The 15000-nt window shown below is 40.3% G+C and overlaps 1 protein-coding gene across 4 annotated transcripts in view; it reads right to left on the bottom strand.

The window, feature by feature from the left end:
• jam2a (junctional adhesion molecule 2a) overlaps window positions 1–15000 on the bottom strand; it is a 20345-nt gene that overhangs the window by 3915 nt on the left and 1430 nt on the right. For all 4 annotated transcript variants that reach the window (XM_084402299.1, XM_084402301.1, XM_084402298.1 and 1 more), the window contains exons 2-6: window positions 7183–7248; window positions 6992–7102; window positions 4996–5145; window positions 3364–3548; window positions 634–736 (exon numbers count right to left, since the gene is read on the bottom strand). In XM_084402299.1, coding sequence (XP_084258425.1) covers window positions 634–736; window positions 3364–3548; window positions 4996–5145; window positions 6992–7102; window positions 7183–7248 — 615 coding nt within the window. The remainder of the gene's footprint in view (window positions 1–633; window positions 737–3363; window positions 3549–4995; window positions 5146–6991; window positions 7103–7182; window positions 7249–15000) is intronic.

Raw genomic sequence — 15000 nt, 5'->3', positions numbered from 1 at the left:
TAGACATTTTATTTAGCTTTTGTAAAAGTTTTATAAACTAAATGAAAATAAGTAAATCTTGCCACGCAACTACAGCTGAAATTAAGATTATTAAGATATATTTGAAAAAACGTAATAATATTTTATTTTATTTCAAGTAATGAAACTGTGTTTTGAATGGTGTCAGTATTAGTTAACGATAATAACCCTGACTGAAAACGTTTTACAATTTAAAAAAAGACCTTTATTTACTTTATTTTTATATCATTTTTACAATTTAAATTTCGGTTTAACTCAATTCTGAGAACAAATTTGCATCCAAAATATAATTAAAGCCAGCATGAAATCAATCAGATTTTTTATGGAATATTGCAGTTTATATCATCATTATTGTGTTAAATTGATGTTCCTGGTAATCATGAATCAGAATGAGTTCCTCTTGCAGCATCTCTTCTCTTCTCTGATGACGAGGGCGGGGCTATAACCTGTCACTCACATGACATCAGCCAATAGCAAACCACAACCATCCAATCAATTCCCCACAGACACAATCAAGCCCCGCCCACATGTGTTCTTGTTCCAGAAGCGTTTCGCTCGGATATACGGCACAATAAAAGACGAGTGTAACTTCACTTTCGTGCGGCTTTGACTCACCGATCTGCATCAGCGTCCCCCGGCAGCTCTTCGCGGGGCCCACGCCGTTCTTGGCCTCACAGTGATACTGACCCGTATCGGCCCGGCTCACCGTCTGGAAGCTCTGATCCGTACAGAAGAGGATTAGTTAGAGGATTGCAGCTAAAAGCTTTATCTTCTTCAGTCGGATTGGGAATCAGGATCCGCTTCATCAATTGTCACTTTGAATCACTCTAATGAGTCACTCACTCAATGAATCAATATAGTGAATGACTCACTCAATTAATCACTCTAATGAGTCACTCACTCAATGAATCAATATAATGAATCACTCACTCAATGAATCACTCTAATGATTCACTCACTCAATGAATCACTAATGACTCACTCTAATGATTCACTCACTCAATGAATCACTCTAATGATTCACTCACTCAATTAATCACTAATGACTCACTCTAATGATTCACTCACTCAATGAATCACTCTAATGATTCACTCACTCAATGAATCACTAATGACTCACTCTAATGATTCACTCACTCAATGAATCACTCTAATGAGTCACTCACTCAATGAATCAATATAATGAATCACTCACTCAATGAATCACTCTAATGATTCACTCACTCAAAGAATCACTAATGACTCACTCTAATGATTCACTCACTCAATGTTTACATTTACATTTACGCATTTGGCAGACGCTTTCATCCAAAGCAATTCAAGTTATATTTTTACATTCATTTCAGGTCTTGATATGAATTATGAATAATGATTAATTCAACGAATTACTCAATCTACTTAATCACTCACTCAATGAATCACTCTAATGAGTCACTCACTCAATGAGTCACAAAAAAACTGATTTAAACATTTAAATGTAGTATATACACTAGTGATCAGGTTATAATTGTTTTTGAAAGAAGTCTCTCCTGCTCATCAAAGCTGTAAAAACAGTGTAATATTATTATAATGTAAATCATCTGTTTTCTATGTGAATATACAGTAAAGTGTAATTTATTCCTGTGATCAAAGCTGAATGTTCAGCATCATTACTCCAGTCTTCAGTGTCACATGATCCTTCAGAAATCACTCTAATATGATGATTTGATGCTCAAGAAACATTTATGATTATTATCAGTGTTGAAAACAGTTTCATATTTTTGTGGAAACTGTGATAAATGTTATTTTTCTGGATTCTTTGATGAACAGAAAGATCAACAGAGCAGGATTTATTTGAAATATAATCTTTTGTGACATTATAAATGTCACTTTTGATCTAAAGAGTGGAGTCTGAGCTGAAAGCAGGCACAGAATGGTGGTGTGTGTGTGTGTGTGTGTGTGTTTGTGTGTGTGTGTGTGTGTGTGTGTGTGTGTATGTGTGTGTGTGTGTGTGTGTGTGTGTGTGTGTGTGTGTGTGTGTGTGTGTGTGTGTGTGTGTGTGTGTGTGTGTGTGTGTGTGTGTGTGTGTGTGTGTGTGTGAGTGTCAGTGAATGTCCTCATGTTCTTCTGAATCTCTGAGTGTCACACAGACTAACTGATGCTGACAGACCGACACGAGCGTCTCTGAACAACACTGACTGTCTGTCACACACACACACACACACACACACACACACACACACACACACACACACACACACACACACACACACACACACACATGTCTGGTTCACTATCTTTGTGGGGATTCTCCATAGACGTAATGGTTTTTATACCGTACAAACTGTATATTCTATCCCCTTACACTGCCCCTATCCCTAAACCTACCCATCACACACACACACACACTAACCCTACCCCTAAACCTACCCATCACACACACACACTAACCCTACCCCTAAACCTACCCATCACACACACACACTAACCCTACCCCTAAACCTACCCATCACAGGAAACATTCTGCATTTTTACTTTCTCAAAATAACTCATCCTGTGTGATTTATAAGCCTTTTGAAAAGTGGGGACCGCTGGCTGGTCCCCACAATGTAGGTGATCTCAGGTTTTACTATTCTTATGGGGACATTTGGTCCCCACAATGTAATATAAACAAGGGCACACACACACACACACACACACACACACACACATTAAAACAGATTTATGATTAATCACTCGCTTTGTGATTATTTTCTCATTTGCCTATACACATATACACGTATACAAATACATATTCTTCCTTTCAAACGAAGTACATTCAGTGCTTATAAATTCAGAAGAAAAGTTCAAAGACATTTTACTGACAAATTTAACTGTAAATTTAATTTACATTTTTAAACTTCAATTAAATATTTAAATCTCAAGACATACTTTCATGAAAGCCTTTATTTGATTTGACTTTTATTTTGATTTGTATGTTTGAGTGCTGTCAAATCAATTAATCACATCTAACAAAAAAAATGTGTTTATATAATGTATAACGTTACAAGTGTTTGGAGTAAGATTGTTTTGGTTAAAGAAATTAATACTTTTATTCATCAAAGACATTAAACTGATCAAAATGGACATAATGATAATGTTACAAAAGATTATATTTCAAATAAATGCTGTTGAACTTTCTGTTCATCAAAGAATCCTGAAAAATCAAACGTATGACGGTTTCCACAAAAATATTAACTGTTTTCAACACTGATAATAATCATAAATGTTTCTTGAGCATCAAATCATCATATTAGAGTGATTTCTGAAGGATCATGTGACACTGAAGACGTGCATGAAGCGTGTGTGTAGTGTGCTGACGCTGACCAGTACGCCGGTGAACTCGTTGACGGTGTAGCTGGCGTTGGGCTGGCGGATGGGGATTGCGCGGTTGTCTTTAAACCAGGTGTAGCTGGCGGGGGGGATGCTGTGATGGTCCCTACAGCGCAGCTCCACCAGGGAGCCCGTCAGAGCCGAGCTGGGAACCTCACAGGCCGGAGTTTGAGGAGGCACTGCAGAACACACAACACGTGAGTGAGTGTGTGTGTGTGTGTGTGTGTGTGTGTGTGTGTGTGTGTGTGTGTGTGTGTGTGTGTGTGTGTGTGTGTGTGTGTGTGTGTGTGTGTGTGTGTGTGTGTGTGTGGAGGCACTGCAGCACAGACAACAGTAAACACACGAGTGTGTGTGTGTGTGTGTTTGTGTGTGTGTGTGTGTGTGTGTGTAGGCACTGCAGCACAGACAACAGTAAACACACGAGTGTGTGTGTGTGTGTGTGTGTGTGTGTGTGTGTGTGTGTGTGTGTGTGTGTGTGTGTGTGTGTGTGTGTGTGGAGGCACTGCAGCACAGACAACAGTAAAGACACAAGTGTGTGTGTGTGTGTGTGTGTGTGTGTGTGTGTGTGTGTGTGTGTGTGTGAGTGTGTGTGTGTAGAGGCATGTGTGTGTGTAGGCACTGCAGCACAGACAACACATGAGAGTGTGTGTGTGTGAGTGAGTGTGTGTGTGTGTGTGTGTATGTGTGTGTGTGTGTGTGTGGAGGCACTGCAGCACAGACAACAGTAAACACACAAGTGTGTGTGTGTGTGTGTGTGTGTGTGTGTGTGTGTGCCCTTGTTTATATTACATTGTGGGGACCAAATGTCCCCATAAGAATAGTAAAACCTGAGATCACCTACATTGTGGGGACCAGCCAGCGGTCCCCACTTTTCAAAAGGCTTATAAATCACACAGGATGAGTTGTTTTGAGAAAGTAAAAATGCAGAATGTTTCCTGTGATGGGTAGGTTTAGGGGTAGGGTTAGTGTGTGTGTGTGATGGGTAGGTTTAGGGGTAGGGTCAGTGTAAGGGGACAGAATATACAGGTTGTACGGTATAAAAACCATTACGTCTATGGAGAGTCCCCACAAAGATAGTGAACCAGACATGTGTGTGTGTGTGTGTGTGTGTGTGTGTGTGTGTGTGTGTGTGTGTGTGTGTGTGTGTGTGTGTGTGTGTGTGTGTGTGTGTGTGTGTGTGTGTGTGTGTGTGTGTGTGTGTGTGTGTGTGTGTGTGTGTGTGTGTGTGTGTGTGTGTGTGTGTGTGAAAATATATTTCCCATTTGTGACCCTGGACCACAAAACCAGTCACAAGGGTAAAATTTTTTACACTGAGATTTATACATCATCTGAAAGCTAAATAAATAGGCTTTCCATTGATGTATGATTTGTTACAACATTTAAAAAAAAAAAAGACAATATTTGGCCGAGAAACAACTATTTGAAAATCTGGAATCTGAGGGTGCAAAAAAATCCCTCTTATTTTTGCCACTATTATACTCAATTATACCAGTCATTGCCACAAATATACCCATGTGACTTATGACTGGTTTTGTGGTCCAGGGTCACATATATCGCATTTATTTTGCAGTGTATTCCCATATATGTTTGTGTTGTGTAAGGGGAGAGCGTGGAGACGAGCGTTACCCAGCACTTTTAGCGTGACGTTGGTCTCTCCCAGCGTGACGCCGTCGGCAGGAGCGCTAACCTCGCACCGGTACTCGCCCGCGTCCTCCTGAGTGACCCTGAGCAGCTTCACCGTCGCTCCCTGGATCTCAGCACGCTGCTGGAACGGCCCTGCACAACAATGATGATCAGAACATTTACATTTTACATATATGCATTTGACAGACGCTTTTATCCAAAGCGACTTACATTGCATTTAGGGTACACATTTACATTCTTATCAGTTCTTGCTTTCCCTGGGAATCGAACCCATGACCTTGGCGTTGCAAGCGCCAACGCTCTACTGCTCAAACTTTGTTCTATAACGCCTTTAAAGGGGTCATCGGATGCCCAATTTTCACACGTTGGTATGATTCTTTAGGCTCTTCATGTAAAGTTTGTAACATACTTTGGTTCAAATTCCTCAATGGTTGTGTGAAACAACACGCTTTTACCTCCTCAAAAACAGCTCTGTTCACAGCGACCCGTTCCGGTGCATGTCTCTTTAAATGATAATGAGCAACTGCTCTCTTCCATGGGGGGGGGGGGGGGGGGGGGGGGGGGTCGACACAAGACTTGAGGAACGTATACAAATGGCTGAGGGCGGAAATATGCTAATACGGGAAATATGCTAATAAGGAAAATATGCTAATACAGGAAATATGCTAATACGGGTCAGTCCATCAGTGGTTGTGGGCGGAGCATGAGCATTATGACATCATATTGCTCAGAAAATCCAAACAGCTTGATTATTGAGAGTGTTTAGACTTTTTGAGGATTAAAAAAAAGGAGTGAATGGATCTTTTCATTGTGTGGTGGTTGTGTCCACACACTGCAAAGACACATTTATACGCAAACACCATATAAAAGTGAATTTAGCATCCGATGACCCCTTTAAACGTTGCATCTCAAACCATGTTACAAGAATAAAATAAAAAATACATTAAAATAATAAGATACAAAATTAAAACATGCTGGTTTAAATCCTGTTTTCCTGAGTGTTCCCAGGTCATTGGCTTGGGTGGTTACAGGTCTGAGATCAGTTCAGGTCTGGTGTTCCTCAGGGCTCAGGTTTAGGCCCTTTACTCTTTAATACATTATCACTATTATGCTGATGATACTCATGGGGCTCTGTGGTTGCTAGAGTGTTACTAATGTTTTTTTTGTGTTGCTATGTGGTTTCTAGGAGGTGTCTGCTAGGGCATAACTCATAACACCTCAGCAACCACATAGCAACACCTTAGCAACAACACAGAAAACCTTAGCAATCATATAGATATTTTTAACCTGTTGCTATGTGGTTGTTAGGATGCTCTAGGCATTTGCTAGGACATTGATAAATGGTTGTGATGGTGTATTGAGTGGTTGCTAGGGTGTTATGAGTGTTTTTTTGAGTGTTGCTATGCAATTTCTATGGTGTTGCTAAGGTGTCACAAATGTTTTTAGTGTGTTGCTATGTGGTTTCTAGGTGGTGTCTGCTAGGGAATATATATACAATTCTTAAGGTGTTCTGTGTTGTTGCTAAGGTGTTGCTATGTGGTTGCTGATGAGTTATGAGTGAATTTTTAGCCTGTTGCTATGTGGTTGTTAGGATGCTCTAGGCGTTTGCAAGGACATTGATAAATGGTTGTGATGGTGTTCTGAGTGGTTGCTAGGTTGTTATGGGTGTTGCTATGCAATTTCTAGGGTGTCGCTATGCGGTGGTTAAGGGTGTTATGAATGTTTTTAGGTGTTGCTATGTGGTTGCCGAGGTGTTATGAGTTATTTTTAACATGTTGCTATATGTTTGCTAGGGCCTTGATATTTGACTGCTATGGTGTGGTTGCTAAGGCGTTGCTATGTAGTTCCTGAGGTGGTATAAGCTGGGGTTTATATGTTGCTATGCATTTGCTAGGTTTTTGCTGCATGGTTGCTAGGGTGTCGATATGCACACCTCTCCTCAACAAGACATTAAAGAAATCATTAGTTCGCCAGTTACCTACGAAACGTCCTTCATAATAAACAAAGGACACGTCTTTGTCCTTCTTCTTCCACTCGATGCGAGGGTTCATTTCTTTCTCGGTCTTGAACTCACAGGAGAGCTCGGCGTCTGTGGAGGACAAGCACACATCATGGAGTTAGTGCACATCGTCCCACTGACGTCTGCATGACGACGGCACACACACTCACCCGAGAACTCGTGCACTTCCACTCTGGGACTGCGGCTGGTGACGGTGACCGGGACGACAGGGACGCCTGAAACAGAGAACACAAAAACAACACAATCTCAGTCTCCAAAAATACTGTGGCAAACAGATGTTCACAAAAAAGCAGATGTTCGTCATTGGTAGTTTGACTTCCTAGATGTTAGGAATGTTTTTAGTGTGTTGCTATGTGGTTTCTAGGGAGTTCTAGGTGTTTACTAGGGTATATCTGTATAGTCACTAAGGTGTTTTGAGTGGTTGCTAGGGTGTTATGAATGTTTATTACTGTGTTGCTATGTGGTGTTTGCTAAGGCATATATATGCGGTTGTTTATGGTTACTAAGGCGTTGCTATGTGGTTGCTGTTATGAGTGTGTTTCGATATGTTGCTATGTGGTTGCTAGGGTGTTCTAGGTGTTTGCTGGGGCATTGACATAAGGTTGCTATAGTGTTCTGGGTTGTTGCTTGGGTGTTTGCTTATCTTTACTGCAGCGAAGGTTTCTGTGTGGTCACTAAGGTGTTGCTATGTAGTGGCTAAGGTGTTATAAGTGATTTTTAGTGCGCTAGGGTGGCATTATGAGTGTGTTTTGAAATGTTGATGTGTTTGCTAGGATGTTCTAAGCATTTCCTATGGCATATCTATATGTGTGTGTATATATATATTTGTCCTAAGTTGTTGCTAGGGTGTTGCTATGCGGTTGCTAGGATAATGAGTGTTTTTTTGTGTATTGTTATACCGTTGCTAGGGTGTTCTGAGTGGTTGCTAGTGTGGCATGTGGTTCCTGAAGTGGTATGGGTAGGTTCTGATATGTTTCTATGCAGTTGCTAGGGTGTTGCTATGCTGCATAGCAACTGAAGAGTGAATAATTTTTTTTATCTTTTTTTATATAGTGCTTTATACACAACAGATTCTTTCAAAGCAGCTAATAGTGCTCTATGAGAAGTGTTTGCGGACTCCCAGCGGGATGAACAATCACAATACAGATTTCTAAACATAGTTGGTCACTGAAGGTCCAGCTTCTGTTCTCCTGTGTGTTCGTGGCTAAAGTTGGATTCGATTCACTTGCAGGAAAAGGAAGCAGGTGTTTCCCTTCCTGAATAACATGACAGTCATTGTTGGCTTTCCTGTTTCTGCCCACGTGCGACCGGCTTTTAGACTACGACCCACAAGAGATCAAGTTCACTGACGAGACTATAGCTTTCCAGATCACACTCACTTTGTGCTGTGATGCTTTTACACTGCGCAAGAAAATGCTTTTCTTACTTAGTTTTTTGTCTTGTTTCCAGTCCAATTCTTAAATCATGATGCATTTACTAGATGAGTAAAATGACATAAGATGTTGTGTCTTGTTTTCTGGGGAAATAAATCTAAATTAAGTGAGTTGTTGCTTAAAAAAAGCAAAATTATCTGCCAATGGGGTCAGAAAAATAATCTTAATTCAAACATAAACAAGATTATTATGCTTACACCATTGGCAAATAATTTTGCTTGTTTTAAGCAAAAACTCACTTAATCTAGATTTTTTTTTTTCCTCAAAAGACAAGACACAATATCTTATGTAATTTTACTCATCTAGTAAATGCATCTCGATGCAAGAATTTTTAAATATTTGGACTGGAAACAAGATAAAAGTACTAAATAAAACAATAAAATTATTTTTCAAGCGTACAAGATCCACGTTGCATTCATATAAATCACTTTTAGATTGCTACTTGATTAAAACGTGATTACCAGAGGTGGCATTTGCAATTCAGAGGCCGTTTCAAATAAAAGAACATTAAATCTTCGTCCCTCAGCTGAAATGAAATGACACTAAAACCACCAGTAGGTGGCGGCAAATCAATGCCTTAACAAGAGAGTCATTGAATCATTCAGTGAAATGATTCGTTCGAAACGGCTGATTTATTCAGGGGCAAAGCAGAAGTGACTGAGTGAGTCGTTGAGTCGTTCATTAGAATGATTCGTTAAAAAACACGGATTCAATCAGTAACGAAACCAAAACTCGCGCAGTGCCTCAAAATAGAGGAAAAACTGACAATATTGCGTCACCTCATTATTAACTCACTGTTTATTAAATTGTTGTATAAAATCATTATCAAACGTTCTGATATTCTGGAAAACAGCACGTTTGTTCGTGTGATATTGGTTACAAATATTAAAAACAAGAACTTATTTAACTTTATTTAATCACAACAGAGACCTCTTTTTCTTTTGTCTCTCTTGATCATGCAAGACCTAAACAACTGAAACCAGAACAAAGACCAGAGTTAATTCTTTGCCCGAAAGAACCACGAGACATTATTGCTGCTACGTTGTTAAAGCGGTGGTATAATGCCCTTTTCACAAGATGTAAAATAAGTCTCTGATGTCCCCAGAGTGTGTGTGTGAAGTTTTAGCTCAAGATATTTTTATATCGCATGTTAAAATTGTCACTTTTTGAGGGAGAGCAAAAATGCGCAGATTTTGTGTCTGTTCCTTTAAATGCAAATGAGCTGCTGCTCCCGGCACAGGGGGCGGAGCTTCAACAGCTCGTGTCCTTTTACCTCACACAGACACACACTGAAAATTTCAGAAACTTTTAGCCTTTTATGTTCAAACCGGAGTCAGACAATGATGGAGAGACTCAAGAAGAAGTGACAACATGTAGAAGCAACAGGACATTTCTGAATGGTTAGTTGATGAATTTATGAAGCTGATGTGTAGTTATCTTCTAGTCACTGATTAGCATATTCTGTCATGATAATCTATAAATCGTGTTCCGGGGGCGGGGTTTATGTAAATTCTAGGGTTGGTGATGTCACTAACCCGGGAGGAATGTGGTGTAGTCTCTACCAGCCGTTTGTTGTAGTCCTTAAAAAGTGATTTCTTTAAAAGCAAATATCTTCCTTTGCTCTGAACTTTGAGCGTCGTAACTTTGCAGATGTTGTTTATGCTCAAACAGCAACATTACACACTAACTAAAGTTAGAAAAGTCAAATCATAATCAACCACCCCTTTAAATCAAAATGAAATGAATCGTTCAAATGAGTAATGTGCAGATAAATTAAGTGTCCTTGAGTAATTCTATTGTTTAATTCCATGTCGAAGAGCAGCTGATAATGACCAGCGGAAGCAGAACGTCCAAAACACTGCGTGGAAATGCTGTTTCCTGACAGATAAAATCAGGAGTGTGTGTGTGATTGATTACAGTGATTCATTCGTTTAATCGTTTAAAGGAAGAGAGTGTGATGTCATTTCACGACCGCTACAGTTTCAGATATCAATAACACCAGTGTTTTCCGGAAGCCGCTCATGCCTCGACTTTCCTCCATATCCGTGTTATTACTCCAGTTCTGGAGCGTGAAACGGGAACGTCACATCAAACCTCGTGAGCTGCTGTCAATCAAACACTCACATTAGAGTTCACTTCATTCACATTTAGAAAACTATCGTCAGATTCACACAAGTTCTTCACCACAACCCGACAAAATAAAAGTTCAGTTTAACTTGAAATTTTAACAGATTTAGACCCAGAAATCATATATTTTTTAAAAAATTAAAAAATTGAGTGTTTATCAGAGGGTCCAAGATCCTGGGACTTCTGTCGCACTTGAACCACGAATACACACACAAAAAAATTTAACGGATTCGAAGAGTTTTGTGGTTGAAATTTTAAAAGTAACTAATCCATTTTGACTCCCTTAGGAATGAATGGAATGCGAGGAATGCTTCAGTTCACATAGAAAATCCTAAAAATGCTCAAAATTCTAACTAAAAATGCTCAAACTTTACCAAAAACATGATTGTATAATGTCTACATGTATATCTGAATATATACTGAAGAGAAATTGGCTTTAGGACTGTGAATGAATTTTAATTAATCAACTTTAATTAATCAACTAACATTTGTTTTTCTTGCAGGAATGACATGCATATGCTTTTAATGTTTCCAAACTCTTTGGGGAAAAACTTGTGACTTTGAGTATGTGTCTATGGGTAAAAATAACACAGTTTTGGGAAGTTAAACTAGACAGTCTGTTAGAACAAATGAAGTCATCATTAAAACCTTGTGATAAGTAGTCACAAGATCAGAGTTTGCTTATGCCAGTGACAGAGGGAAAAGGTTGGGGCTCTTGATCCAATTGAACCAATCATATTGAAGGTGACATGTTAGTCTTATTTGTTTTCTTGATTCTATAAAAACTGTTGTATTTGTGTTTTCTGGGGGGATTCTCAATGGAATTTGTCTGAGATCCTCCGGCCTTGCTTCTTGGGAGAGATTCAGTGAGAACTGCTCAGGAAGATCTGGCCGTGATTAAAGCATTTAAAGGACATTTGCAGAAGTCTGTTTGTCGATTTATTCCTGCGCAGGAACAGGAAGCTAGTTTAGGGAAGCAAGTTAGTCAGAAACTCGGCCAGTTGTCGACTGAAGACGCAAGAGCCAGAGAGTTAAGGTATTGGTGTCGAGTGCAGACGCCAGAGATATTAAGATCAGTTGGGTGTCGAGTGCAGACGCCCCAGGTAGTTAGGTTTAGGGAAAATATCCACGACAGGACCCAGAGGAACAGCTCATTTGCTCCATATAGAGATATAAGCCCATCTAGACTCATGAAATATCATCTTATATTATTATTTTATTTCCACAAGAGGTCAAAGACACACAATGTAAGATATTTAGAGCTGAATTAAAAGGTTCATGCATGAAATTGTGAGTTATTTTGAATTTAAGTTGAAAGAATGTGAGGAATGAGCTTAAATGACTATTTATTTATTATTTATTGATCAAATCTAGTCATTAAAAGGTAAATAAAATAACAAAAAATTGCATTAAAAATAGAAAAAATATTATCTAAATTAAACGAAATGATTAAGTAAAATTTTAGGGCTTCGGGTCATGTTGACCCGCAAGGGAAAGATGTGTTATAAAGTGCGAGGGAAGGATGAAGGTTAATATTGTACTTCTCAAAGTCATAATAATGATGCTGTCAAAAAATGTATGCAACATTTCTACTGCTTGAGATGTTTTTAATAGAGTTGTAATAACCCTGGGTCCAGTTACACCAGCAGCTTCTTCAACTCTCGTACGATTCACAGGAAATCATTCTCAGTTCAGTTCTTCTCAAAGCCGTCCGAGTGTCTTTCTTCAGTGAAGCAGAAGAGGAGATGTTCGGCAGATCGATCACGCTCCTCCTCTCGTGCTTCGCTGGAGAAAGACAGTCGGACGGCGAGGTCAAGTCGAGGTCAAACGTTACTCTAACACACACTGCAGAATAGAGGGATTTCCAGATCCATGTTATCGCCGAGCTCGACCTTGTACCTGCTGTCTTATCAGCTCTCTCTCCGACTGACAGATGCTGAGACCAGAGTGTGTGTGTGTGTGTGTGTGTGTGTGTGTGTGTGTGTGTGTGTGTGTGTGTGTGTGTGTGTGTGTGTGTGTGTGTGTGTGTGTGTGTGTGACGGGAATGAATGCACATGGAAACACAGTGTCGAGTCTGATAGACGCTCACAGGAGCTGCTGCAGTCAGATAAGAGGAACCGACAGCAAATGTCCCTGTGAAAACCATACACACACACACACACACACACACACACACATACTGATTCACTCACACACTGAGTCACTCACTCACACTCACTCTCTCACACACACACACACACACACACTCACTCACATACACACACACACACACACTGACTCACTCACTCACTCACACACACTCACTCTCACACACACACTCACACACACTCACTCTCACACACACACACACACACACACACACACACTCACTCACAATCACACACACACACTCACTCACTCACTCACACACACACACACACATACACACTCTCACTCTCACTCTCAATCACACACTCACTCACTCACTTACACACACACACACACTGATTCACTCACACACACACTGACTCACTCACATACACACACACTCACTCTCACACACAATCACTCACATACTCACTCACACTCACGCTCACTTACTCACACACACATATAATCACTCACACTCACAATCACATACACTCTCAAATACACATTCACTCACTCACATACACACACACACACACTCACACACATACACACACAAGCTCACTAACTCACACTCCCTCACTCTCACACACACTCACTCACACACACACACACACCCTCACTCACTCACACACACACACTTACACACACACACACACACACACACACCCTCACTCACTCACTCACTCACTCACACACACACACACACACACACTTACACACACACTCACACACCCTCACTCACTCACTCACACACACACACTTACACACTCACACACACACCCTCACTCACTCACACACACACACACACCCTCACTCACTCACTCACACACTCAGCTGTCACCGCTGAAGTCCTGAGTCAGCACACACACACACACACTCGCTCACTGATTGACAGCTCTTAAACACCAAAAGCTCAACAACAAATGCAAGTGAATCTTAAATGGAGATTTAACGACGTCTGATCAAACATTCAGATCATATTTCACCCCAAAACTACAACAAACAAAAATACATAAAGACAACACAACATTATGTGTTTTTAATTAGCCTAATTATAATGTCAACTTAAGACAAAAACCCTGTAATGTGTCCAGAGTTTTCTTTTTAATATATTAATAAATAATAATCATAATTACATGATACATTATATAATAATATTAATAATTATAATAAGTTGTATTTCTCCTGTAATTTTAGGGGAAGTGTGTGAGGTAAGCATGTTCTCCACAGTTTAATAAGATAAAACTACAAAAGCTGCTGGAGTGAGAACGCTTGTGCTTATAATACAGAATAAACATGATCCAGCGATGATTGATTATGATGATGCGAGTCTGTGGAGCGACAGACCCTGAAAGAACAAAGAGCCTTGTGTGTGTGTGTGTGTGTGTGTGTGTGTGTGTGTGTGTGTGTGTGTGTGTGTGTGTGTGTGTGTGTGTGTGTGTGAGAAATAGAGAAAGAGAGTGTGTGTGTGTGTGTGTGTGTGTGTGTGTGTGTGTGTGTGTGTGTGTGTGTGTGTGTGTGTGTGTGTGTGTGTGTGAGAAATAGAGAAAGAGAGTGTGTTTGTTTGTGTGTGTGTGTGTGTGTGTGTGTGTGTGTGTGTGTGTGTGTGTGTGTGTGTGTGTGTAAGAAATATATAGAGAGAGAGAGAGTGAGTGTGTGTGTGTGTGTGTGTGTGTGTGTGTGTGTGTGTGTGTGTGTGTGTGTGTGTGTGTGTGTGTGTGTGACAAATAGAGAAAGAGAGAGAGAGTGTGTGTGTGTGTGTGTGTGTGTGTGTGTGTGTGTGTGTGTGTGTGTGTGTGTGTGTGTGTGTGTGTGTGTGTGTGACAAATAGAGAAAGAGAGAGTGTGTGTGTGTGTGTGTGTGTGTGTGTGTGTGTGTGTGTGTGTGTGTGTGTGTGTGTGTGTGTGTGACAAATAGAGAAAGAGAGAGAGTGTGTGTGTGTGTGTGTGTGTGTGTGTGTGTGTGTGTGTGTGTGTGTGTGTGTGTGTGTGTGTGTGTGTGTGTGACAAATAGAGAAAGAGAGAGTGAGTGTGTGTGTGTGTGTGTGTGTGTGTGTGTGTGTGTGTGTGTGTGTGTGTGTGTGTGTGTGTGTGTGTGTGTGTGTGTGTGTGTAAGAAATATATAGAGAGAGAGAGTGTGTGTGTGTGTGTGTGTGTGTGTGTGTGTGTGTGTGTGTGTGTGTGTGTGTGTGTGTGTGTGTGTGTGTGTGTGTGTGACAAATAGAGAAAGAGAGAGTGTGTGTGTGTGTGTGTGTGTGTGTGTGTGTGTGTGTGTGAC

Source organism: Rutilus rutilus (assembly GCF_951802725.1).
Source record: "Rutilus rutilus genome assembly, chromosome: 2".
Classification (NCBI taxonomy): domain Eukaryota; kingdom Metazoa; phylum Chordata; class Actinopteri; order Cypriniformes; family Leuciscidae; genus Rutilus; species Rutilus rutilus.
This window is presented reverse-complemented; position numbering and strand designations above follow the sequence as displayed.